Source organism: Apaloderma vittatum, unplaced genomic scaffold (assembly GCF_000703405.1).
Source record: "Apaloderma vittatum isolate BGI_N311 unplaced genomic scaffold, ASM70340v1 scaffold4839, whole genome shotgun sequence".
In the NCBI taxonomy this organism is placed as follows: domain Eukaryota; kingdom Metazoa; phylum Chordata; class Aves; order Trogoniformes; family Trogonidae; genus Apaloderma; species Apaloderma vittatum.
The window spans coordinates 69,338-97,027 of record NW_009736811.1 but is presented as its reverse complement, the minus strand read 5'-3'; the positions used below and the strand labels follow the sequence as shown (position 1 = coordinate 97,027).

Below are 27,690 nucleotides of genomic sequence, written 5' to 3'. Positions count from 1 at the left end.
CCCTGTCTAGTGGAGAAGGGGGAGTGAGAGAAGGGGGAATGTGGGTCCCTGGCTGCCGGCCAGGGTCAAACCACGACAGCTTCTCTTGATGCAGCCCAGGATACGATTGGCTTTCTGGGCTGCAAGTGCACGCGGGTGGCTCGTGTTGAGCTTCTCGTCCACCAGCATCCCCAAGTCCTTTTCTTCAGGGCTGTTCTCAAGCCAGTGACCGCCCAGTCTATAGCAGTGCCTGGGATTGCCCCGACCCAGAACAGCATGCATTACTGATCCTGAGGGCTGTTACATGTTCCATGTCATCTTACACAGCAACGTCACCTATATGCTTTGTGGATTGAAGCTCTGTAAGATGTTTGTTAAGTACAGCATTAGAGCTGCCAGAGGTAGCAACGCACCTTCTTATCACATCCATCACTGATAAACAGAAAAAACATTTTCTGTTTTTCAGGTCTAGTGGGTCACAATGAAGTATCTGCCTATTAGTAGGCCCATACTGAGTAACTGAAGCTGAATATGGGCATTATTTAGAAGTTTGACTAAATATCATCTCTTTCAGCAGAGAGACGGAAAAACTGACTTACTACGACTGTGGATGGCCCTCAATTCTGCATACACACACCATTAAAAAGCATCACTGCCTTTCCTCCCGTAAGCTGCAACAGCAGAACCCAGGGAAAAGTCACCTGCTGCATCACCTGTCCTGTGCAATAGGTCTTTCTTTTAACAGAAGACAGTTTTTTCTCAGGAAATAGCTTCTTTCCTTGGCAACATGAAGAAATGTTCAGCTTAGCTGGCAGTTCTGCAAATCAGCGTCAAGCTGTAGCCCTAAATTATGCTGGTTTCCCAACATTGAGGACAACTGTTCTCTCTAGCTTTAGAAGTTGAAATGACAGTGGACTTGCAGCTCCCAGAAGTGGCATTTCTGTAGTAGTCAAACTGAAACAGGGATACAGGGAAGAAGAATCATAGAATGGCCTAGGCTGGAAGGGACCTTAGAGAACATCTAGTCCAACCTCCCTGTCATGGGCAGGGATGCCACCTCTCGACTAGGTCAGGCTACTCAAGGCTCCATCCAACTTGGCCTTGAACACCTCCAGGGAGGGGGCAGCCACAACATCTCTGGGCAATTTATTCCAAAGTCTTGTCACCCTCAGCCTGCAGCTGTCCCCATACATAAATTAAACTCCACAAAAGGGAAAAAATGTTGCCAAGCAAATTGGTCAGAACCAAGTACCAGATTTAAATCTGCACAGCTCTACTAAATTCAATTGGTCCCTAACTTAAAACTCATGGAATTTCTCATCCCCCCTCCCACGGCGCCCCACGAAAGCAGCTCGGGAGCTAACTGTGGTGCTATTGTCACCACTGCCCTTTCAATACCAAGCACCAATACTCCACCTCAGTATTGCTCTGCCTTTAGACTATCCCCCAGACAGTTAGCCCTCTCTGCTTCTTGAACAACTAGCAATGTATTCTCAACATAGCTGCACATGAGAGTCTCAAATTCTGCCCAACCTCAAAATTACAGAATCATAAAATCATAGAAATGTTTAAGTTGGAAAACACCTTTAAGATCATAGAGTCTAACCATTAACCAAACACTGCCAAGCTCACCACTAAACCTTGTCACTAAGCACCAGATCTATGTGTCTTAAATACCTCCAGTGACTCAACTACTTCCCTGGGAAGCCCATTCCAATGCTTGACAACTCTTTGCTGCTGCATGGACCTCCATCCCCTATCTCCACTGAGGTGTCAGAACAAAGGGCCTCAAACATCCCCCAAACAGAATCATAGAATGGCCTAGGCTGGAAGGGACCTTAGAGATCATTTTAATCCAGCCTCCCTGTCGCCAGGGATGCCACCTCTCAACTAGATCAGGCAACACATGGGGACCGAATGGGAATCGAACTTGCGACCTTAGCGTTGTTAGCGCCATGCTCAACTGACTGAGCTAACCGGCCCCCCCAGGCTTATCTCTAGAGAGCCTGGTTGACATATTAACAGTTTAAAGGACCAACACTATTTGGCTAAGGTTTTTATTCCCTGAGAATAAAATAATTAGTTTAAAAATTAACTTAGGAAGGAATATCCTTTCTTCATCAGGTTCTGCTCCTTTCTTCCTACTTCCAAAAACCACTATTGATATAATGTCTTTCCATCCTGAAAAAAGATTGCACTTTGATTTGTAAGAGCTAGCTTCAACCCCACATTAGATTACCAACCTCAGCTATTTTAACTTCCAGTCTTAGAACCGACTTCATATCAGATTCAGCTCGTGAAGAGTTTGCACCCAGAAGCACTGCTGTATCAACCATGAACTGCAAAAAGGCATCTCGGTACTGTAAAGAAACAAAAAGTGTGAAATGACCACTGCATTTTCTCTTGAGCACAGCTGTCACAGTAAACCAGAAATGCCCATCTATAGCAAGGAGTATAAGACTTTGTACTTCTATGTCCTAGCAACCAGTTGACTTCCAGTTAATAACACTTACAGATTTGGCTTCTGTGGTGTTTTCTAGGTAATCTTCTCGAGATGCAAGAGAGAGGCTTGCTTGGTCAAGCTGTTAAAAGAAACAAGGAACCAGAACTTAATAGGTTAATTCATCAGAATTCAAAGTTAGCCCTATGGGCAGTCTTGGGATAGTTCATGTTTTTCTAGCAGTTATGTTAGATAATATGCAAATATCTAATACATGATATGCTGCACTAGCCTGAGTTCCACAGGAGTTCAAAACAACAGAAAAATGCTATAGCATGCTGATAGACATTATCTAAATCACTGTGATCTGCGGAGCTTCAGATGCCCCCTGCAATGTCTGAGCCACCTACTATAGCAAAAAAAATCACCTGCATGATTTACATTCTTACAGATCTATTAGCGAGTAGGCAATGCAGTAGGACTCCAAGTGGGTAGCGCAGTCTACAGTTGGTGCTGACGACCATTCATCCTAGACACATTCCAGGGGCACAAGAGTTGGCTTGAGACAAACACTAGTCTGCTACAGGGACCAAACACCCACTAAGTGCTGGAGCATGTTAGCTGCTGTCTATCTGGAAAGCATCGTTAGCCGTCGTTGACTGAAATTGAGGTTACACTTCTGATCTTCAGCCTAAACCAGCACTGAGTGCTGCACGTGGCTTTTTGAACAGATGTACTGAAACAGCTGGATACCAGCCACAGAAATGATTGCGTGAGTGCATGCGAAATTGTTATGCCTCCAGTACATGAGCTAAAGACGTTTAGTAGGTCTAGGTGGATCTTTGACTTCCACTTATCTGTTCAGTCTAAACACTGACCAGATTTGTTAGTCTACACTCACCCTAATATTGGAATAAAGTCCTTGAAGTAATTTCTAAACCAGTTCTGAAAGCTCATTGAGATCTGTACTTACTCTTTTCAGTGAAATGACTACATGGGAGGATTTGCATACTGTTTCAAGTTCCTAATTAGGCCAAACAGCACAGTGTGTATCTTAAAAATTCTACTGCAAACTATCATTTCACAAAACACTTCAACACAGTTGGGTTAGGTTAGGGTATGAAAGCCAAAACCATAATTCAACCAGCTTCCAAACTCTGAGCAGGATGTTGACTGGAGCAGAAACAACAATTTTTATGTTCTCAAATTATTATTTTGATGTTGTTTTAAAAGATAAGTCAAGTGAAAAGAGATTGTATTTATTCATACAATTTCACATAAGTCTTTTTTAATCTAAATCCTACACCGTTTATAAATCACATCTTCAATATTTATAAAAATTACCTAAATAAATACAACTTAGAATCTAAAATGAATGAATAAATGTCCTCTTTTACTCTACTGCCTGACTTTCTCAACCTTTAAAATACACCATAAACAAATAAAACAAATCATCCACTAAAAGAAGAGTAACTGTGATACTCAGTGCAACTCACTTTTTTTGAAAACAGCATGACCTTTTTTTTTCAGCATATTGAAGCAAAAAGAAGATACTCTTATGCTTCACATATGTGTGTCCTGGTAATAGTTAACTTCAGATTATTTGATCGATTTCAGTTATGTGACTGTTGCACGAAATGCTCAATCAAATTTTCCTGGCTTAAGAGTTAGATTTGACGAGTCATTGAAACAAAGAAAGCACAAATATGAGAAATAAACAAAGAAGTTGGCCAACTTCTTCAGGCCTCAAGAAAAAAAAATACCATGTTGAATGCCGAACAGAGTTTTGTTTGGAGTTTCTACTTTATTCTGATCCACTCATGATTTTGCAATGCTGAACAAAAAGGATTTTTGCAATACAGCAATTTTCACATGCACATCGAAATACTCCGTGGTACATCTGTACGCCTCGGAATTTGTTAAAACAGAAAAAGTAGAATACTAGCTGATGCATGCTGTAGATTAAGTTCTCAATCAAATTAACGACAGAATGTCCTATGGAATAATATGTTATTTGTAGCATGTAATGCTTCAGTTGTTTAGATACCTAATTCTTAGGTTCTGCTAAGCATACTAAGTGAAGATACTGCTAGGTAGAATTCATTTCCAAGAGATCAGCAGTAAGGATTTATCTGCCCAGCTGTTCACTGACTGGTAACTTAGATAGAAATATTATCACAGGAGATATCTAAATATCTCTCCAAATTCTACCATTTCAGTTCTTTTAAACAAATCTCCAGTAGAAAAAATCCCAAGAGGAGTAGAACAGCACCTTAGTGAAATGACACCTCTAATAAGCAAACTTGATCTGCTGTTGACTCAGGAAAATGTCCTAGAGATGGGGAAGAGTTACTCTTCAATTTTATACTGGTTAGATTCCTCAGTCAAAAGACATTTTGAAGAACTGACATTCACTCACAGTTAACTGTTTTTTGATCTCCAAATACATTGTATTCTTGACTACATTCCTACAGCTAGCAAAGATGCTAGCAACACAAGGATCATAAATCCTCCTATTTTGCTATGATGAATGGCATCACAACTTTCTTCTTTGTCCCATCATAAACTATTTTCTTGTAGCAGTGGACAGCTGGTCTACTCTGACTACTTACCTCTACTTCTTAAACAACAATGTGTTTGGTCCAGGCACTCAGTCTTGTCATGCTGACATCTCACAGCAACACAATTCTCTCTGGAGTTTCATCAGACTACAGTGAGGAAACATTTCTCGGGTCTTTTTCTTACTAATCTAAACTGTTGTGTAATGTCATGCACTGTTAACAATTGATAATGCTTTTTGTCCAAAAGCAACAGCATTCCAGGAAAAAGGTAAATTTTGTATTTCAGGTTTAGAAGTGTTTGTGGTACATCTATGTTGTAAGGTGTTGCATAAGCACAAGATAATGCGTTTCCATCTCAAGAAAAATAGCTCGAGTTCAAAACATCTGCTATTGATGTGCCATTCTTCATTCACAGACAAAGAAACATTCTTCTTGGCACTGATGAGTTATAAGCAGCAGCCAGAACACACTCAGGACTTAGATATCCACCTCTCTGATTTTCACACATATAGACCTTGGACAGTGGTCCACTGGGAACATATTTTACCTTTTTTTGCCATTTGAAATGAGAAAACATCCAGTACAGAAATATTTTTCAATAGCATGTGCTTCCTAGTTGTTCCACATTCACATAAATTAACATTTATGTACATCTGTTAGTCAGTAGATAATAGTAACAACAATCAAGTGTAAATATTTGGCATGTAAGCATTTTTTTTTAAAAAATGACATCACAAAATAACATGCAAAGTAGCCTATTAGACATGCTATATTGTACCTTCAGGATATATCGATTGGAGATTTTGTCATCAGCAGCCACATATAGACGGATAAAGACAGAGTTACTGTATTGACCACGAAGAGTTGCCAAGGCTTGGACTAAGCTAAACCTCCTTTCTGACCACAGCCCTTCAGGTCCAATGTTAGATTCCAGCACAGGCCAGCGGAAAGGTGAATGCCTCAGTATACTTAACAGGGGTTTCACGTCAGCTTTTTCAATTTTATCTGAAATGTCAAAGTGTGACAACAATTACATTCCAGACAATTCCAATCCAACCACAGCCGCATGACACACAAAGATTTATCGGCCTTGATTGATTTCTAGGCAAGACAAAGCACAACAGTTGAAACGCAAAGCTTCTGCTCTGCCTGTGAGCACAGAAGCACAGGATTCCAACCCAGATTATCTGCGTCAAGAGATGCAAATCAACACCTTTCAAAAAAGGTAAGGGTCAGAATTATGTCAATTAAAAAAACATTCCTCACTTAGGAACTAGCACAGAAACTTCACTAATTCTGAGAGAGGGTTATTGTACATAATCGAAGGTAGAGAGGTCAGCATCTCAACACAGACGCTGCAGGGCAGGCTGTCTGAATTACTGACAGGCTGTGCTGGAAGAAAACTGTGCAAGAAATAAAGTCTGAAAGAGTCAGAAGGACAAAGGACACTCCCTCCCAACTCATCTTTCATATGTGCAGCTACATAAAAGTAAAGGTGTGTCCCAACCTAGTGTACATCACCTTACAGAACATTTACAAGCTCAAGAAAAACACTTCACAAATGTGGCTGTAGGGCTACCTTTCCAAATTGGCTTGACATGCAGACAGCTCAAGGCTAAAAAATCCAGGGCTGTTTATACTCAGTCCTGTGATTAAATGAGCCCTGTCATTAAATGAGTTTAGAGAAAGGTAGAGGTGCTGATCAACATGCTCTTGAAAGTGTCAGTACGATAATTTCATCAGAAGGATTCTCTGATTCACTAGGCACTACCTCCACATCACCGGGGCATAGTTTTGGCATCTCTTTATGCAGAAAAATATCCCTTTACAGTTTCTCAACAAGCAGAGAACTCTATAAAATTGACTTCTTGCACTTTGCTTACTTCAGTCTCAACGGCTAACTTCAGAAATGCGTAGAAGACCCTCTGCATTCTGTTGAATCTAAATCAGTGGAACCTGAGCATCTGCACAAGGCTTCACAGAGCTCAGCAGAGAGCAAAAGAGCCTGCCTTGTTAAACTCAGGTAGCACATATGTGTCCCTTTCAAATCAGGCCACTTACTCTCATTCATGCAGGATGCATAAAGGATCTTGGCCTTCTGCACAGCTTCACTGTCTCGTCTTTTGCTGATAGGTTTCTCAAGCAATGCTGAAAAAGAAATTACATTTTTTTTAATACATTGCAAAATGTAGGAACTGTCTGTTTGCTTGCCTCAGCATTGCTTTAATCATAACATTTGTGTTTTCTTAGGCAGTATCACATAAGAGGTGTTTGCATTTTTTTTCACACCCATCAGAGAGGATGTTTTATTTATTTATCTATCTATCTGTTTTTAAGATGACAATTTTAAAGCCAATTGACAAACACTGTTTATTGCCAATCCTCACAAAAAGCCAACCTCAGCAAACTGAGGGGTCAGGGAACCACAGGGTGAGGATGAGAACCAGTGCACTGGGTAGGGAGTCAGGAATTCTTTCAAAGGGCTCAGCCTCTGCAGTCAGTAAGTTGTAAAATCAGGTTCTAAGGGAGAAAGTGACAGGATCCCAGGAGCCAGACCACTTGCAATCTCTTTTGCCAGCTCCAGTGCTGCTGAAAGAAAGCAATGGAGAACTGTCCCGCTCTGCCAAATGCTCATAACCTCAATCTTCTAAATGCAACAGAAGGACAAGTGTTCAATTACTGTTTGAAAAGCTGCATTATATAGATCTCTCATTATAGGTATCAACCTCATTATAGGTATCAAGTCAGAATAGCTTTTCTAAGTTGTCATCTCTCTGTGTTCCTTGCATTCCTCACATTATGTTATGCAAGTGAAATAGCATGAAATGTATACCCGAATCTCAGCGGTCTGCTCTTGGATGTCTCAAGCCATTTTATCCAAGTTGTAAATCAGCTATGATGCAGCTGTAGTACGTAGTGCTTTGCCTAAATGCAGAGGCAGCTTAACTTTATCAAGGTCTATCAGGTCAGCTGCAGCCCAGCATGAGCACTTCCACGGCCAAGGGAAGGTGGGTAATCCTTGAACACAGTATGGAAACAGGCCAGGAAACTCTGTCGGACCTGACCTGGTTTTGTAAGACCCAAACAAGTCTCTCACAGCACTAACTCATTGTTATTGAGACCACTCAAGAGAGTGGCTTTGCTGGAACAGTCTGGGTTTGTTCTGCTCCACTCGGTATTAGGAGCTTGCTGCTGGAGGCAGGATTTAAAGACACTCATCTCCCAGGATTTTGCTAGCACTTTGCAGAACCTGCCATGCTGCACCTCTCAGATATTCCCCACCCATGCTTCTCTAAGCACTTGCATTTGGGGTGCCATACTGCTGACTTCAAAATGTTCATTAGTCAAAGAATACCCTTGCGATGAACAAATGACACTTGCTCACTCTTTTTTCAGTCCCTTTTGACCTTAAAAAAACATCGAACAAACGAAACTCACCACAACCCATTTGACTGGATCCTTAATAGTTGTAATAAGATCACTCCCTTTTAGATAACACAAGCTTTTCCCTAAAAAACTGACGGATAGGATTCCCAACAGCTTTGGTTTCAAATCTTCAAATTATTAATATTTCTCAGCTTGTTAAATACAATACAATATCAATCATTGACACGTATCTCCAGTGTGCACAGTTCTTAGCAGAATAATCAGACTTGTTCACATTTTAAGAATAGCATTTTAGAAGAAACTATAAATGAAACCTACGTAAACCCAGGGATGAAAAAATACACTCCTATTAAAGTCATTGTAATAACTTCTATTCCTTGCCAGTGAGCTGCACAGCCATGAAATTTTGAACCTAATAAAATTCAATGGCTAAAGCCCAGGGAAAGCTCAGGAAAGACGCAGAGGAAGAGATCCAATAAAATAAAATGTACTCTAGGAATACACCTGCATAAAATCCTGTTAAAATCAGACCTGGGGTTATCCCATCAAACTCCTCATTATGCAGCTGAGGGAAGTTGTAACGCTCCCTGTACAAAGCAAAAGACTGAGGTAAGGTATATGCTGCCAATTTGCTCAGAATCAATTTATGAGGAAAATTCTCATTCTAATGATTTAAAATACAGTGATTAAACACGAAAGTCTTAATAAGATGGCTGAATCCTGTGGACACTGGAATAGGGGATATGATCCACGACTGCCCTTTAGAGTACAGAGGTTCCTCTTTCTTAGCTTCAAGCTTCCAGAAGGATTTAGAAGCTCAAACATGTAGCACTGGTCAGATCCACTTGATTTCTGCATTAGCTAATATAAAATCCAAATACAAGGCTTAGAAATTAATTTCTGATTGAGCTCACAAATACATATGGATTTTATGTGTCCTTCTTAAAGAAGAAGAGCGAGAGAAGATGAGGAGCAATGCCTGCTAATCAAAAATATGGGTAATCAATTAGCCTATCTACTGGTTGCTGCATCCCTGGAAAGACAGTGGCTGCTGTGATTGAAATCAATGTAGACACATCAAACAGTCTTTAATGTCAGGTACTGTGATGAGCCTGGCCATAGCAGAGGGCTGCAAGAGCCTCCTTCCTGCCTTGAGTGGGTCAGTCGGTGCAGTGTTTTGAAGGGCTGCACCTCAGAATCTCTGCTCTCTGAGGACCTCTGCAAGCTGAACAGGCCTGCTGCAGTGCTCTCCTGTGCTCCCACCAGCACTGAGAGGCTCTCTGAAGAGTGCTCCATCTCTTGAAGTGCCAGAGAACAAATTCAGCCCCTTTGAAAAGAAAATCAAACTCTAAACTATAGCAGTCTGGGAAAACTGTCTTTCCACCTTGAAAAATTTGTATGGCTTCAAATATCTTCTCTGACATTTTGGACACCAGAATGAAAACAACACCTGTAAGGTCTTCCGTGGGATAGAAAGAGAAAGACCATCACAGATCAGTTAAAGTTCAGCCTCGTGAGATACACACAGACCTCCTCCTTTGTTCCCTACTCTGCCTTTCCAAGCACCTGCTCTCACCTGTCACCAGGGAATTGTGTGTATTCATACAAACCCACGAAGAAGTTTCGTCCAGTAGGCTTTTCTTAAGTCTAGTAGCTGGAATTAAAAATTCTGGACAAGTTAGGAAGATCAGCGTTACCAGCATTTTGAATAAAGCAGCTCACTCAGTGCCAAGAAGGACTTCTTGCAGCTTTCTTATTTTTATTTATTTTTAACTCACTTTTCTTATTTTGAAATAAAAAGCTCCAACTCCCTAAAGTAATCTTTCCTTTTAGTACTCCAAACATTAACTAAATTCAACTTAACTCTACAGTTGCAATAAAGTATATCCTTCACTGGATTCACTGACCACAAAAGAAATTTTATGCAACTTCAATCAGCACCTTTTACCTCCATTTTTAAAGAAAGATTTTTATTCAAATGGCTTTGACCAGACTAGGAAGCACATAACAATCCAACAATATTTTAAAAAAAAACCTCACCTTGAAATAAATAATTTTTTAGTTCCAGGTTAAACACTGCATTTCTAGAGATGGAATAACAGAAAATGAAAAAAAAAAAACACCAAAACACCGTAATCTAAGCTAGTTTAAAACCCTCTGAAAGAGCAAAGAATTACTATTAACAGCAATCACAATTTAGCAACTTACTGCTTCTACTGACTTACATTAGTCTGCTGCAAGTGCAAAGCAGAATATAATAGCCAAGAGTCACCAGCACAAGCAAAGCAAACCAGCATAGTCTAAGCCACCCTTAAGTCTGTGATCATGTTTTCCTAGACAAATATAAATTGCACGTTTGAATAGCTGCTCCAGCAAAGTAACTCTTCTTCAGTCACGTCTTCCTTCACTTTCAAATGAATTCCAAATTCATCCTCTTTAAAAGGGATCTTGGCCTATGCTCCTGATCTCAGCACCTCACTGTCCATGTTTCCATATCCACAGGAGGCCCAGATGCAAGAGTTATGTTGTCCTTCACATAAAACTTTGTTATGGCAAGTGTCAAAACCTATTGATAATTTCAGTACTGTGGGGCACAATAACAGAACTCATCGCATTAAGCAGCTACCGTTTGCACAGTTAGAAACTGGCTAAAGGTGTTCATGGCATCCTAAATTTCCAAGGTTGCAAATTCCTTCATCATTCTTTTTCTTCTACCAAGGGGGTGAGGGCAGGGATGTTCCCACTGCAAATCAACATTCTTATACTTCTGGCGGCTCACGTCAGGTGGGTTTGCATCATTGCTCTACCTGGCTCTTGTACAAAACACAAAGACTCAGCATAGACAAAAAAAACCCAAAACATTGCATAGCTGGGAATGATCCTCTGTTGCCTGAACAGTAGGTGCTCAGATAAGCAGTCAGGGAAAAAAAGACATAGCTGTGGGGAACGAGGAGCTGGAGTTGGGAAGAGACTGCCTTCAGACAGTTCTTTTCCAGGGCAAGAGGCTAAAAAAGGCGAGCTTCCTGTGGTTCACTACTCTACAGTAAATAGCAATCATCTTCTGTTAAAAGTGAGAGCGAGGCACTTTACAAAGTGAGCTTTGCTAGTGTGTGTGTGTATGTTTGTTTAACTGCATGCTATTCTGAAGCTGCTAAGGATAGTCTTGTGGTTAAGTGTTACCTTTAATCTTACTTTCTATTTCTAGCCCTTGTTGATTTTCCAGCTTACTGTCTTACACTGTTTCATTTTTTTTTTTAAACCACCATATTTTATTTATGGCACTGAGAAATTCTCTACCTTTCCCACTTCTGACTTGGAGTGCTTGAAAAAGGTATTGTACAGCCAGATTTCCAGGGAAAAAAAGATGCATTCCATTTATTCAGATTAGAAATATTGATACAATTAATCGCCATCCTGATCTGCAGATTGTATATTTTGTATGCTCTCAGACCGTTTTCTACATATACAATTACATTCCTGAGAGACACTATGTGATTCACTAAGCTTGTTTCTTTCTTTGAGAGAAAAATACAAGTTTTCTCTGCATATGGAGTTTTCTTTGTATATGGAGAATACATATTGAGAATATATTGGAGTATCACATTTTCCCATTCATTTTTTGTCCTTATCCTTTTATAAATATTTGCTGTAAGTGGAAAATGCAAACTGAGGTGTTTGCACAGTGATACCTGTTGATTATCTGAACTACATTAAAATGCCTTGTATCTTGAGGAAAAACAAGGGCATGGGCAAATATCCCAGTGGGAATATGCTCAGACTTTAAACAAAAAAAAAGTTATACAAGAACCCCAATGTGACATCCCTTTTCCTGGAAAGTTGTAACCCTGGAGGTGTGGAAACCTAGAAGCAGACACAGAACTCAGCATGAACTCCTAGGATGATGTTAGAGCAAACAGAGGTCTTGGACTGCAAAACCAGAGAGGTATAAAGGCGGAGAGATCATCTTACTGTTGTAGACAAGCTGGTGAGACAGACAGGAACACTACCTGACCTTCAACTGTCTGTATTTTAAAAACAATGTTGGACAGTTGGACAAGGTGCAGAAAAGCATCACAATCATTTGGGTTTTTCTCTGGGTGGAGTGGCTTGAGAAACAGAATGTGGGGGGAAAAGCCATGCAGCGAAGGAGCATGATTTGTCTCACGAGACATGGTGGAAGGATGACAGGATTACAGTATGAAAATGCTTGGTGCCAAAGAGGCCTTTAGTCTACTGGAAAAAGGCACAAAGAGAGTCAACAGTTGGAAGATGGAGGCAAATTCAGCAGTGACAGTGATTAACCGCTGGAACCAAACAAGCAGAGGAGATAGTGGCTTCTCCGTCCCTTAATGTCTTCAAGACTTGATGTTTTATTGGAAGATAAGCCTTAGCCCAGTGTGAATTATATTTTATCCTGGTGCAAGCTATTGAGCTGCAATGCACGGGTAATGTAATTGTCTGTGATACAAGAAAGGTCATAGGAGATAATCTAATGGTTTGTCCTGGCATTACACTCTATACACTTAGGATAAAGATCTCAAAGCACTCTTAGACATGTGGGACCAAGGAGATACAGCCATTAACCATTGTTGCAGATAAAGGAAGTGAGTCACAGAGGATTAATTTCTCCTTATCTAAGTCATGTCAAAGTCCTAGTGATTGGAATGGTGCTCCTTTGTGAGCATAAAGCCTGATGAACTTGTTCCAAACATTCAGAGAGCTTGATCCTTTGGAGATGGTGAATGGTCCTCAACCCCTTTAATGTCAGTGACAATGGGAGTTACTCAGCATCACCCAGAGGATGCTCAGTACTACAACTGAAAACAATTTCTAAAGCACTGTTTTCAGAAACAGATCCAGAAAGCAGCCCAAGGGCTTCTCAGAAACCCATGTCTATTCATTGACTGGGCCAAAAGCAGAAGATGCTCTCTCATCAGCTCTGTGCACAGTAAGGCACTATCAAAGCCTCACACAACAGCACGCTCCCTTTGGTTTGGGTAGCAGGAGCTAGAAACCATATATTTGCTCCATATTGCGTGTTTATGAGTTTCAGTTTCTTAGATCACAACGCAGAAACTCTGCTTGTCGAAACAGAGCTTCTTTGCAAATACCTGATGATAGAGAAAGTGGATTTGTCTTTCAATTCTTGAGAAATAAAGACTTTGTTCTTCACCCGCCCCTCTGTGCTGATCTATAGCTACAGAAGTCAGGTTTCTAAATTGTTTAGAATGATTAAAAGAACTGTTCACTCATCTCCATCCACCAGTCACAAGCTTTGTCTCAGGCTAGCGCTATTGAGTGTTATCTCTGTGAAGAAGCAAAACACAAGTTATCTTTTGGCAATTTGCAGGAGATCCTGTGATGCCAGCAACAGGATGTTTTAAGGATGTCCTGTGAGGAATTTAGAAGTAAAGAAAAACCTACTCAACCCTTGGTTTTAGTTTGGCAATCAAATCAAACACACAACACTTATGTGCCGAATGTCACTCACTGAAGTCTCCAAGTCATAAGATAATTATGATTAATCTAGTCCTCATTAAGAGTGTGTAACTCTTAAATCCTGTATTTTCTTCACACTAAAGAGCTATGGCAAAAGAATTCGAGAAAAGCAACTGTAACCCCTAAAAATCAAGTAGCCAACTGCAGTTGTGCCACTAAGTGCATCTAAAGACTCCAGCGGTGTCATGAAGGCACTGTCCTCTCTTCAAACTCCCAGTGCACTGGATTTAAGAAGTCAGGTTTAATACAGTTCACAGAACAACGATTTGTCCAGGATGCCAAAGGGCACACAAAAAAACTTCAGAAACAAGTTACTGTTATGGAAATCATAGCTAGACAAATATACAGTCTTAATTACAGTAATGCAAGCTTACATGTTCCAAGAGTGATTACTTCAGCGTGGTTTCAGGTCATCTGATGTTCATTTAGAGTATCTGGTTTCCAATTCATTTTTTTCAGAGCCCGAAATTAAGCAAAGAAGAGCTGGCAGTGGTATGTTTTATGGATGAAGGTCTGTGAGGGGCACAATGTTCCACCTCAGAATAAAATTACTGGCCACAACGTCTAAAATTATCCACAAGACTGCTGTGATCACTTGACTAAAGGTAACTTCCCTGTTTTGCTGCATGAAAATATTTTAATAGACTGCAACAAAATAGTCCAGGTTATGAGGTCGTCAAAGAAAAAGATCTGATATATATCTATTTTTATTCTCATCAGTTGGGAAATCTGAGGCAGGTAGCTGCAGAGGGGCATAGTGGAGAGAGTGAAGAATATATATATATATATGTGTGTGTGTGTTCTAAAAGGAAGTGACAGACTTAACTGATGTATTTCAAAGCTGTACATATTTCTTGGGAACAAGACAAGTACACTCAGCCAAGATTATTCTTAGTGCTCTTGGAGCACTTCCCTGAAAAAGATACAGACATCTCCTGCTGTAGGACACAACATTTAATGTTTCAATAAAACTTTATCTCTCTGAGCAGGTTTATTAGTAAAGGTCAAACTCCCACACTAATGCACCTGCTCAGCTTCCATTTCGGAGCTGCTTTGCATCTAGAAGCCTCAGGAGAAGAGTAGGGCAAGTTCTCATCCATCTGGAAAACACCAGAGACAAACCTCAGTGGAGGGCACAGAAGCCTACTTACTTGACCTCAGTGTAATCCAACTTCAAATACACAATTTCAAGGCTTGATTAAATTCCTTTATGCCTTTAAAACACAAGTTCTTCTGAGAATTTCTCCTGCTGTGCAACTGTAGTGTACCACACAACCCATTTCCTCTATTAACAAGTAATAGTAGTATCTGTTTTTTGAGGTTTCCCTAAAATATAGACTAATCTAAATTTATTCATTTTTGTCAACTACTCGTTCTGCTAATTGTACTGCAGTTGCTTCTTCTTAGCTCAGGTGTCTAGTGCACAGCTTAACATGCAATGAGAAGTCCTCATCCACACGAGACTCTCTACAAGAAGTGAGACGCAAATGATTGGATTTTTAAATAAAAGTTTGTTTCCAAGAACCCAAAATAAGAAAATAAACTGTTTAAAGATGTAATTTTCATTCCCTCACAACTAAAAATATAAACATTGAAAATTAATCTTACCACTGTAGTTAAACACTTCTAAAAAATACTAGCACCTTACTGACATTAAGGCTCTTCTTCCGTTTCTTTCCTTGGTGGCTGTAAACCTTGCTCAGTTTCAGAGGACTGGAAGGGAAGCACTCAGGGCTTAATGCACTACAAAATTATTTAAATGCATTTCATAAGCACCTATTCTGAATTACTAATGCATTACGGTCCAGATTTCCCTACTGTTTGCTAAATATACACATATGGAAAAACAAACTACCATCAAAGGCTTGCAAAAATCTTTCTTGTATGCTTAAAACTATCCTTGCCTAAATAAAGCTTTTCCCTTTGAGTGTAAAATAAAATAAAATAGCAAGTCAATACATTTTCCAGGTGCTTATAATGTACCTTTTAAATTTTACCAGAGCATATATTATTTCCACTTTTATGTACTTTTGTTCCCTCTTTGATCAGCCTTCTGCTTCTTCCTTACATTTTTTTTTCCTTTCAGTTCCCCGTAGTAAATAAGCAGGTCTCCAGAATCATCTCACAGAAGTCCATAAGGACTTGAAAAATCACTCTGAGAAACTTGCATAAAGGCCAATTCCTTGTTCACACAGGAACATGAAATAAATCAGAACATCAGACCCAACTCAGATTGCCCTACCACCTGTCATATTGTATATTCCGAACTTTTTAGAAGGCAGGAGCATCCAGAATGCAAATGACTGGGGGTATTGATCCCTTTTCGAAGGCCTTGTGTTGGCTTACACAGCCCCAGGTATGACTTATGTGCAGTAGTTTCTGTATTTTCAAATTATTAACTTTATTTTTATTTTTAACTAAAAAACACTAGTGTATTCTGCAGCTCCAGCAGCTCATTGGTCAGAAATGTCTTTGTGGAGCTGATGCCTTAATCTAGGCCTGCCTTGTTTTGATAAACTGCTTTTCCCCCACCTCTTGTTTTATTTTGTGGGTTTGAGGGGAAGAGAGTTGGTTGGTTGTTTTGTTGGGTTTTTCAAAAGGCTTTTAATAATGATCAACATACCATTAATCAATTCAGGCAAACATGTTTTGTACGTGATACAATTAATGTCTATCAGACTGTTTCTTGATGTCTTCGTCCATCTCACCATGGGCTAGTGACTCTTGAAAATAACCAGCCCATCATTATTAATTCCTCTGTCATTCTGACAGAAAATTTAATCATTATTAATTAATTTTGCATTAATGAGGATGTAATTCATATTCATGTCCACATGAATTCATGAAAATTTAGCAATCAGTCAATTCATATAGGTTCTAATTCCCAAGGACCATACATCAAACAAATGAAACAACTGTTCCCAAACACCAATTTCTTGAAAGGCTGCCGTATTTACACAAAGAAACTCAACTAATATACTGAAATTTCAGTTCCTCCTCAATCCTCAAGAAGAAAATCCCCAATCTTTTTCTTGAATATCCATTTTGGCAATATGGAATTTCTCATGGAAAAGGCATTCAAACAGCTGTGCTTACATAAATGCTGCCTAATGCTGCTCACTGCCCTAATATACAGCACATTTCCCAACTGACAATGCTGTTTGTTTCCAGTTTCAGCATTTTTAAATTTTAAATGAAAAGATAAGCACATCATGTGAGTTCCTCCAAAAGTCAACGAATACAACTGTACACAAACTGTAACAAATCCAAAAATAATCTTACGGGGATGTGAGAGCCTCTGATCATGAATTTAATTTCAATAATAAATCTTAATCTTTTGAGCAATATTCCCCCCTCCTCTACCCTGCCACTCTTGCCTCCCCATCTTATGCTGCAGGGGATAATGCAAGTCATTATAATATGAGGCAAAAGAGTCCAAACTGCATTTAAACCAGAAGACTGCAAGATCTCCCATTGTTACAATATAGGTGGAGCTCTATGCTAAATGGCAACACTGAGCTTTACTTCATTATACTAATACTTTCAACGTGTACTTGTGTAATTTTCTTTGTTAGTCAGAAAATGGGAAATCAGATGTCATGGGTTGCTATGTCTTCCTAGGTATGAATCTTCTTTCCACAAAATTAGCAGTCCAAAGGACAGTCATATAGTAATTTTGAAACTCAGTGTCTGCAGATATGAATGTAATGTCTTTCTGCAGGCAACAGCCAAAAGCAGAAGTTCACTGTAAATCCAGAGGGAATATTGTGCCACATGTGGAAGGGTGGCGTGCCCTAAGTCCCATTCCAGTGCAGGGCTCACAGGAGGATGACGCTCTGGTCTCCCGACCAGGGAGATGCTGTGGGAATCCTGTGGCTCTGTTTTTGTGTTGCCTTAAAACATCATTTAGGAACAAAAATTATCTCCTTTCTGTACTCGTGGTTTCCCAGAATCACCCATTACAAATACAACTTTCATTTCCAGCAGCCACAAAGCCTGTAAAAAGTCCTACCTTCTCCACCTTCAGCTCAGGTATTTCATTTTAACAAAAAAGCTATTAACTTGTTGTCCAGAGAGTTTTACCTGATTTGTGCTATTTACTTTCTTTTCTTATAATTAAATTAATAAGATATTATAGGAAACATCTGGACTACTGGAGAAAAAAAATTGTTCGCATCAGTGAAAAGATGGTTGTAGCTACAAATGGTTGCAGTAGAAAAGATCAAACAAAACAGTGTTAATCGCTGTTGCTCTTTGCTGCTATCTTGTTATCGAGAAGCAGCTATCCAACAAGAAGATATGGGAGGCAATGAGATAAATACCCTCAGAGGTGTCTTTTTTTAATTACTGCTGGTGTTGTCCCTCTTGCTTGGTACAGCTCTCAACCAGCTACCTCTGAAGGAAGAAATCACAAAACATGGGTCAGCTAACACAGAAAACTTGGGATAAGTGTCAGCAGCTACATTGCAGATTTCATAGGCCACATCCAAGCCATCCCAGTGGTCCCAACTGAGCACCTCTTGAAGGGTGGGAGAAGAGAAACCGGCCCCAAAGAGCCCTGAGGCACAGGGTCCTGTGGGCACTGAGGCACAGTTAAGCAGCTGCTTAACATCAACTTCTGGGGTTTGTCTGAGGGCTGGAGCACCTCCCCTATGAAGACAGACTGAGAGAGTTGGGGTTGTTCAGTCTGCAGAAAAGAAGGCTCTGAGAAGACCTTATTGTGGCCTTCCAGTATCTCAAGGGGCCTACAAGAAAGCTGGTGAGGGGCTTTTTAGGATGTCAGATAGTGACAGGACTAGGGGGAATGGATTAAAGCTAGAGATGGATTGATTCAGATTGGACATTAGGAAGAAGTTCTTCACCATGAGGGTGGTGAGACACTGGCACAGGTTGCCCAGAGAGGTGGTGGAAGCCCCATCCCTGGAAATTTTTAAGGCCAGGCTGGATGGGGCTCTGGGCAACCTGGTCTAGTGGGAGATGTCTCTGCCTATCCAGGAGGTTGGAAGGAGATGACCTTTAAGGTCCCTTCCAACCCTGACAATTCTATGATTCTATGATCACGTAGGATAAATTCTGATACTGAAGTATTTTTACCTTACTGGGTTTACTTTAAAAAGAATTTATTTTCTAGGGAGAACCACTTCAGATTATCTTGGGAAAAGTTGCCTATACTGCTAAGTAATTTTTTTTGCTGTCTGTCTCATTCTCTAAAAACCCACACGCTGTATCCTCATAAAAGGCCTCTATTTCTTTCTCTTTGCCACATTGGAAATTCCTCACTTTAAATTGACTGGCATTTGAGAAAAGAGCCACGCTAGAAAGCTTAGCACAGCAAATTAGTCTGAAGTAGGTGTCTCACTGGGCTAGGATCAGAATGGAAACATAATCTGAAAACTGGTTTCCACAGATATAAATTAAATTTAAAAGGCTTGGAAGACATGTTCTCAAATGATTCACATAATTTAAATCAGCTCCTTCACAGCACTGAGATTTAGGAATGTTTGCATAGTTTTGTTGTTGTTTTTTTTAATTTATTGCTTCCTGCCTGGTCACTTGGAAAAAAAAAAATAACAGCACGAACAACCCAGCTGTATATCATTGTTCTGCAGACTTCAAAGAAAGGAAAAGAAACTGCTTGGTTCACTATAAACATTCATCACAGGTAATAGGCACTGATTTACTTGCCTCAGACTTCCAGCTCTGAATTATTCACAAAAAGCCACTTGCATTTCAGTGGTAAGAAAATAGTGCTCTAAACTCTTAATTAAGGTCACCAATCAATTTTTTTTGAACACAAATAGCTTTGCAGGAAATTTTATGGTAAGCGAAGACCGTTTATTAACTCATAGAGACACTGCAATCTTGACCTCACAGAAGGCTGAAACAGTTGCAGTTTGAGATAGCTTTTATTCTTACAACAAGTGCCACGGTCAAAGCATTTTTTCCATTTTGAAGGACTCCAAGAGCGTCCTCAGAGGTTCATCGGCATTTACAGTGTTTATTCTTAACCAGCAAGGGACAGTTTTGAATGAGTTCCTGCAGATGAAAGGCTGGGTTCAAGTCAGGCACAGTCTGGTCCAGCCAGGACCAACCTTCCAGCCAACGTTCCAGCCAGGACCAACCTTCCAGTTGACTGGAAGCAGAAGTACCTTGGTCCTCCCCAGGACAATTCTTTAAGGAACTGAGAAATTTTGACTTAAATATTAGATGTCCATTACATGGGTCAGGGTCATAATGAAAACCACAAGTCCTTGCTTTTAGCATGTCTCTATCTACAACTGTCTTCTTTACATTCCTCCACTACACATGACATCCTGCTGTTGCTGACGTATATGGAAAAACCTACCACTGCTTTCACCAGGCTATGATTTCATCCATTTTGTATAGCCAAGAGATCAAAGTAAGTTACACATGTGGTTTGTGAATTCCTCTGAGAGCAGAAAAAAATCCAAGTGACCCTCAAACAAAAGATGGAAAAGAAATTAAAGAGCAAATTATTATAGAATTTTACTTTGAATCCATCCTAAAACAGCTAGAGAAACACATAGGAGTAATATATATATACATACATACATACACACACACACACATGTTCCTACCCCATTATAAACCAAAATCTTATAAGAAAATAGGATTCTAAACTATCACATGGTTCTGCAGATCTCGAATAACCCTGAAATGGATGTTTCTTGTCATGCTCCTTCCAACAACCAAAGATGTGCATGCAAAAATTCTACTACCCAGTAGTTGCCAGTTATTTTCCACTGACCTGCTGCCATTCCTCTCTTTGGAATTCTCCATTAAAGCACCAAAAATCTTCAATGATACAGGAAATGTTCTACCCTTCCTTGAAGATAAAACCTGCTAATTCATATGCTCTTGTATGTATACAACCTCAATATAATAATAATAAGAAAAGCTTTGTTCTCAAATCAAGCCTCAGATGGAGGGTTCGGTACATAATACAGCTGCACATACCTCTTTTGGTAAGGCAAAACTGATTCTTACACTTGCTACCCATTATCAACTGGGAAATCTTCCATAGTGATTGCCCCTGACCAAAAATTTAAGCTTCCAGAGGACTGAAGATACCCTTGTGTAACCAAAGCCATACGCAGGTCTCAGCGCAAACACCCAAATCCCCTTTCCACCTAAGGTTTAGGGACCAGAAAACAGATGAAATGTTAAAATAATTTATTTTAAGTAACATGTTTTTTTAATGTATTCCCTGAATAAATATTATATCACACCATCAAATAATACCAGATATGAAAAATATGGATTTCTGGTCAAGTCATGTTATCACTCCAAGATTAATAGTTTTCTTTAACATGACAAATATTTCAAAACACAGAGCTTGCGTAACAATCAGCTTTTTTTAAGACTAGGGCTTTTTTCACCTACCAAGTGTCAAACATGACATTTAAAATGAAGTACAAAGTTCCACTACGAGTTCTTTAGGAAGGAGAGATTAAATTGGCTTCCAAGGTCTGGTCAGCCATATATATGTTTCTCTATGCAAAAGTTCTTCAGCTTGGTAAAACTTTCGATACCGAGGTTGTGGTCATCCTTAAATGAATTACTCAATGTCAAGTTGATTTATTGAAGCAATACAAGTTAAAACACAAACATACGTAAAACCTGAAGTTCCCCCTTGTTATTTTACCTACCTACATTTGACATCCAGCAGGTTCGCTTTTTCCTTTCCTTTTTTTTAATTACCAAGAATATATTTTGCAAAGTATATTAAACAAAAAGGACAAAGTGACAAATGTTATATTAAACCAAGTGCTCTACACCACTCAGTGTTTCATGTCTTTGTCCCTGTACCATGTCTAGGAGCAGTTTATGCCTCCTACTGAAGTAGTTACCAGGCACTCCATTACACTCCTTTTTTGATATGGAGTTTCCATTAAGCAAATACTTCTCACTTAGATGTTTCTTTCTTTGTCTTATATTTGATTAGCTCTGCATTAGCAACTTCTAAAGGGACTGCAGTAAGAAAATCATATAAAAATGTGGCTTAGCATGATGTCCTTAATTAGTCTCTGTAAAAAGAGGAAATTAAGAATGGGAGTCACAGCTTGCTACTCTCTATTCAATTAGGACTGGCTTCTTTGTGGCTGTGGTTCACACAGGATGTGCAGTTATCTAATACAGCCCAATTCTGGCAGCAGAACAATTAGAATGCAAACCATAACTTAAACCAGGCTCCAGCAATATTTTCTTCCTTTGGTTGTGACATCTTCAGCAGACTTAAAACAGCAGTCATTAGATCGTATCCTGCGCTGAAATTCCAGATTCATATTCTGAAACTGAATGCAGCTTTTAAAATATTTAACTGTGGGAAAACTGGATATGATAGGACTGAAGAAAGCAAGCAGGGAAGGGCTTTGATGCCTACACATGCACATATGTACAAAATCTAAGAGAAAAATAAATCTGTATTTAGGTACAACATCTTAAACCTAACCTTTGTTCTGTGGTGAGCTCAAAGCAGCTTAAAGCAATTAATAGGTCAGTAATGTGCTCAAGGTGTGCAATGCTCAAGCACATAGACAGCAATAACAAATCTTGCACATCTCCCTTCTTTTGCACAAGCTGTTTTTAGCAAAGATTGTAAGAATCTGGCTGGGTTTTCCTACCTCACAATAATCACTACCCTTTCTCCCCAGCTGGTCTGCACAGCTTCCTGATGAGGTGGCCTTGCTGCAGAGTATAGCACGAAGTCAACTCACATGGAGATTAAAATACCTCTCTTCCTACACACTTCCACCTTGGGGCTATTTTCTCCTCCAGACACACATTCTTAAGCAGCCTTCTACTTCCCTGATGATAGCTCAGGTACTTCAATGGCAGCTTGAACACGAAGGAAACACAACACCCAAAAATCCTCTGTCGCCAGAAAACAGTAAATTGCCTTCTGCCAGAAGCCAGGTAAGTATACTGGAAAATACCACCCTGGTTTTGCCTTATTATATAATTTTCCTGCTATTGGCCACTGTTAGAGACAGAATGTTGTCCCAGGTTGTTATTTGTCTGGATCTGAGACATTCTCAAATATGTGTGCTGTGCTTCTGTACTCTGACCTACTCATCTACTGCAAAGGGGAAGGACTTCAAATCTCCTCACTTTTCCTTTGGTATAAGGAGTATCCTTTCCCCACTCCATTCTTAGTGGGCAGAGTTTCCAGCAGTTGAATTCCTCCTCTCAAATTCTGTTTCTGTTACAATTCAATATCTCCCAATGTTATTTTCAGCAAAAAGCAACAAAAATACACTTAAAGGAGAACATCAGGTTGGGCTGTTGGATATTATCCAATGATCAGAAGGAAGCGTGGAGTCTTTACTCATTTCAAAACCAGTCAATTAAGCTACAATGACAAGCCAATCAAACACTTCCAAAAATTACATACTTTACTCACCCTTTAGTTTGAGGTCCACATTGTGTCTCAGCCAAGGATAAACACCATAGTTTGACATGTCTTCAGGAATAGGGTGATTATCTATCCAGCCATCACATGCAAATCGATAAAAGTTCTCACATGGATCTACGGATTGATTTATCTTGCTTAGGATGCCAGCAGCTGTAAAAAGACACCACACAGATTTTGTGGAAAACTTTTTCCTAAACAGAGAATTACATGAGGCCACAGTTCAGAAATAATGATTAACATTTACCAGTCTCTGCATCATGATGCTGATCTCACTTGCAAGCTAAGCCTTGCTGTTCTAGGACTGATGTGCACCCTGATTTCTGCCATTTTTTAAATAGCAGCAAGAATACCACACAGCTTCTCTGACATCTAACAGCGAAGCATAAAAAGCAAAAATACCATAAGAAGCAAAACATAAGAAGCAAAACATAAGAAGCAAAACATAAGAAGCAAAACAAAGACTAAATATCTGCAATAAATGTTCTTCATTGCTGTATAGCAATGACCACTGAACTTAGCAGTACAGGAATGTGAACTGCTGGAGTCAGACACCTGAAGACAGGCTCTCCATTGTTGCCATGATAGAATTAATTGCCTGAGGAATTTAGTAGCAATACATAAGAGGCAGATTGTAATTAGCATTCCAGAAATTATGCACTGTTTACCTTTAGCTGAATAGCTGCAGAAGAAAACAAATCAAGTTCTGATCTACCATTCATTCGAAAATATAATTGTAGTAGTTTCAGCTCCAATTTGTGACTGCATGCCTATCAGTTGCTATGGTAGGTGAGACTGGTAAGAGAGAGTCTCACAAGCAAGAGACTTAACAGATTTTGAGTATCTCATCGCAGAATCAGAGAATAGCTTGGGTTAGAAGCGACCTTTAAAGGTCAACTAGTCCAACCCCCCTGCAGTGAGCAGGGACATCTTCAACTAGATCAGGTTGCTCAGAGCCCCATCAAGCCTGACCTTGAATGTCTCCAAGGATGGGGCCTCCACCACCTCTCTAGGCAAGTGTTTGACCTGTGCCAGTGTTTCATCACTTGCATCGTAGAAAACTTCCTTATAACTAGTCCAAATCTACCCTCTTTCAGTTTAAAACCATTACCCCTTTGATGCATTGTAGTCATTGTAGCATAAGTCTACATGGGTTGAGTAACATGTAATACGTGGATACTGGACATCTTTTGGCTAAATTACCACGTGTTTTGAGCCTTATCCAAACAGCAGATTAAAAATCCTAGCAGGACATCTGAAAACTTATGGACTTTATGGTACTATTTCTAGCATCAAGTAACTCTTCTTCATCCACAGAAAGAGTAACTCTTCCTATGATATTTCTATGTCTCAGCTGTAATTCAGCCTTCCACTAGCTGAAGGGGGTCTACAAGAAGGCTGGAGAGGGTCTTTTTACAAGGGCCTGTAGTGATAGGATGAGGGGTAATGGGCAGAAGCTGGAAGAGCATAGGATTAGACTAGATATAAGGAATAAGTTCTTTACCCTGCGGGTGGTGAGGCACGGGAACAGGTTGCCCAGGGAGGTTGTGGATGCTCCATTCCTGGAAATGTTCAAGGCCAGGCTGGATGGAGCATTGAGCAATCTGTGATAGATGTTTCTGCCAAGGCAGGGAGCTGGAATTAGATGATCTTTGAGGTCCCTTCCAACCCAAATCATTCTATGATTCTCTGATTCTACGATTTGCATTTGCATTCATTCAAGAGGGTGGTGGTCAGGGCGGCCAAGAGCACTGTCAAGATGGCCAAGAGCACTGCCAGTGCAGAGGAAAGGAGAAGCAGAATGGTAAGAAATGTCCTGGTAATGTTAGGATCTTAAAATTTTTCACTTTATTGACCCCCATATAATTTGTCAGAATCTCAAACACAAGCCAAACACTTCACAGCTTAATACAGTTCAGAATGGAAATAAATAACTGTTGTAAGTTCATCCAGCGTCCACTTTGCTTCCAATAAAACAGCTCTAGGGGCAGATTTCTAGACCTGGTAACTATTATTTAATCTTTGTTCTTGTTACACTCAGTGATAAAACTCTTATCGATCTAGTGAAAGCAAAACTCTGTCAAAATGAACCAGTGCAAAATGGTTGTCTCTCAGATCTTACCAAGCCTGGTCCCTTTAGCTCACGTTTAATGTTACGAAATGTCCCAGCTCTGTAAGGGCTACCACATGCATCTCTGTGTGGGAAAAAGAGCCTGCCAATATGGAAGTAGTTGCAGATTTTGTGACACAGTTACCACATTACGACTGTGCAAGTCTGTGCAGGATCTAGCCCTAAAGTATCCCTCTGCTTAACAATTCACTTGCTAGTTTTCTGACTACTGGGAAGCAAACAAATACACCTGCAGGTCAAGTCACCCAACGCTTGTTTCCTATTAGATAAACAAAAAATGCTATGGGAGGCTTTGAGTTAATCTGGGCAGAATAGAGCTAAAATAATTTAAAACATGAATTTTAATTGTAGAAAATTAACAGTTCTGCAGCAACTTAAACCATGGCTTTTTTACAAGTTTAGTGTTGTGGTTTTTTCTCCTCATTATTAATGAAGCTTTCTGAGAAAAATTCAAACAGTATAAATATCTAATTAACACATTACAATTGTGATATAAAAGAGATGATAAAATTGTTGCTTACCAGCTTCAATGCATTCTGAGGTCAAACAGTACTGTTGCTTCGGATGAAACTTTATAAGACCTTGGCTAACTGCAAAATAGAAAACCATAATGAGACCATTTGTAATGAATTTTGACCATTGCAGCCAAATGTTGTGTACTTGATCATTCAAATGTCGAAACAAGCTCTGGCCCTAATGTATCTCCAAGTATATTGATTTTAAAGAACTTAGAATGTGTATTAAGCAAATACTGTGGCTCGTAACAAATAATTTTCCACTCCTGTGTCTGCTCTCTCCTTCTTCTGCCTTTGCTCATAAACAGCGTAGGTTTGCACAGTGCCTTGAGAAACAGCGCTTCAGCCTCACTTGCTGACGTCAATAGCCACCACGACATGAACAACTCACCCTCGTTGCTGTCACCCGCCCAGAGCTGCATTTTTCACAGCAAGCAGTGCGATTACCTGTGTGCTGCTGGAGCTATCTAGCCAGCCTCCACAGGGTTTCCACCACGCCTCCCGAGCTGTGGGGCTAGCGTTCCCCTCCTGCACCTCCTCCTGCAGCACCTCGTTTCGACACAACCCCACCAGCACCACCCAGAGCCAGGGGGTCACCTTCAGAGTCCCCTTGTTGCAGCTTGGAATAAACCAGATAGCCATGGGCACTGGGGTAGCTGGGGTTTATGAGGCACGGTGCAGTTTCTCTCTGAATCAGCTCCTGGCAAGCGTTGTATTTGCTTCCAAAAACCTCACCAGAACAATGAAATTGTCAGTTAATTGTGCTCATCTTTTAAAAATGTGTATTATAGCTGCCACTGAAACTTAAGCAGAGGAATTGCTAATTTCAGACGCTGCTGTCAGGCAGCAAACAAGCAGATAATTGATTCTTGGGATGGAGATGGAGAGTCCCAAGGGACAGATGAAATAAGACTGAGTAAATGTGCTCAGCAGACATAAAGAAATGTCTTGTTATATCCATTATCTTAATAACTCAGTCCATAGCAAAAATAAAAAAGCAAGGGAAAAAAAACCCCAACAGTGGAATATATTAACTTATCATAGCTTCACTAGTGCTGATAGTTATAAAGCAGTTTCTCCTGTGGTTTTATATTTTTCAAAAGGGATAGGAAAATGTGAAATGGTATTTCAGCACATGAAAAATTTACCATAAAAAAATCTAGAGCTAGAATTGAATATAAAGCTGTTTCATCTCTTGCAACCTCATAGCTTTAATGACAATCAATGACTGAAATAGCTGGATTTCAATCAAATTTTCTTAGAAAGTGAGAATGTAAAACTATTTCTGGACAACTTGACCAAAGCTTGCATTGACTCAGTGAAACACATCACCTCAATAACCTTTGTAAATTAGCCAAGAAATACATGAGGTTTTGAGGCATAAAAAGATTGTATTTGGAATATTGAAGAACAGTAGAAAATAGAGAAGTGGAGGTCTCCAGAATGCAATTTTGAGCCACACAAAATACAAACAACGGATAACGTGCCTATTAATTGTCGCATTTCTCCTAGCTGACCTTTCCCCACTTTAAAGATAGTCTTTTTAGAACCTGCCCAGGTCTTGAAAAGTTGCTAGATTATGCTTTTTTTTTTAACAAAGCAGAGAAAGGAGGGAAAATCCATTTAATTCTTTTGTACTTGATAGAAAATGAGGGAAAATGGAAAAGGATCAGTAAGTAATCTAAAGTAGCCCTCGTCGTTTCGATACTTATAAGCAAAAATAAAATACCATGTCAACTAATTTT

At 39.8% G+C, this 27,690-nt stretch overlaps 1 protein-coding gene across 1 annotated transcript in view; it reads right to left on the bottom strand.

Annotated features, from left to right (window-relative positions):
• Nucleotides 1–2,222: 2,222 nt before the first annotated feature.
• The window catches only part of PHEX (phosphate regulating endopeptidase homolog, X-linked), a gene marked incomplete at its 3' end in the record, with an annotated part of 28,020 nt that continues 2,552 nt past the window's right edge, over nt 2,223–27,690 (bottom strand). The window contains exons 2-7 of the mRNA XM_009877106.1: nt 25,952–26,020; nt 23,291–23,452; nt 7,042–7,128; nt 5,759–5,985; nt 2,493–2,561; nt 2,223–2,339 (exon numbers count right to left, since the gene is read on the bottom strand). Of these exons, the coding sequence (XP_009875408.1) occupies nt 2,223–2,339; nt 2,493–2,561; nt 5,759–5,985; nt 7,042–7,128; nt 23,291–23,452; nt 25,952–26,020 (731 nt within the window). The remainder of the gene's footprint in view (nt 2,340–2,492; nt 2,562–5,758; nt 5,986–7,041; nt 7,129–23,290; nt 23,453–25,951; nt 26,021–27,690) is intronic.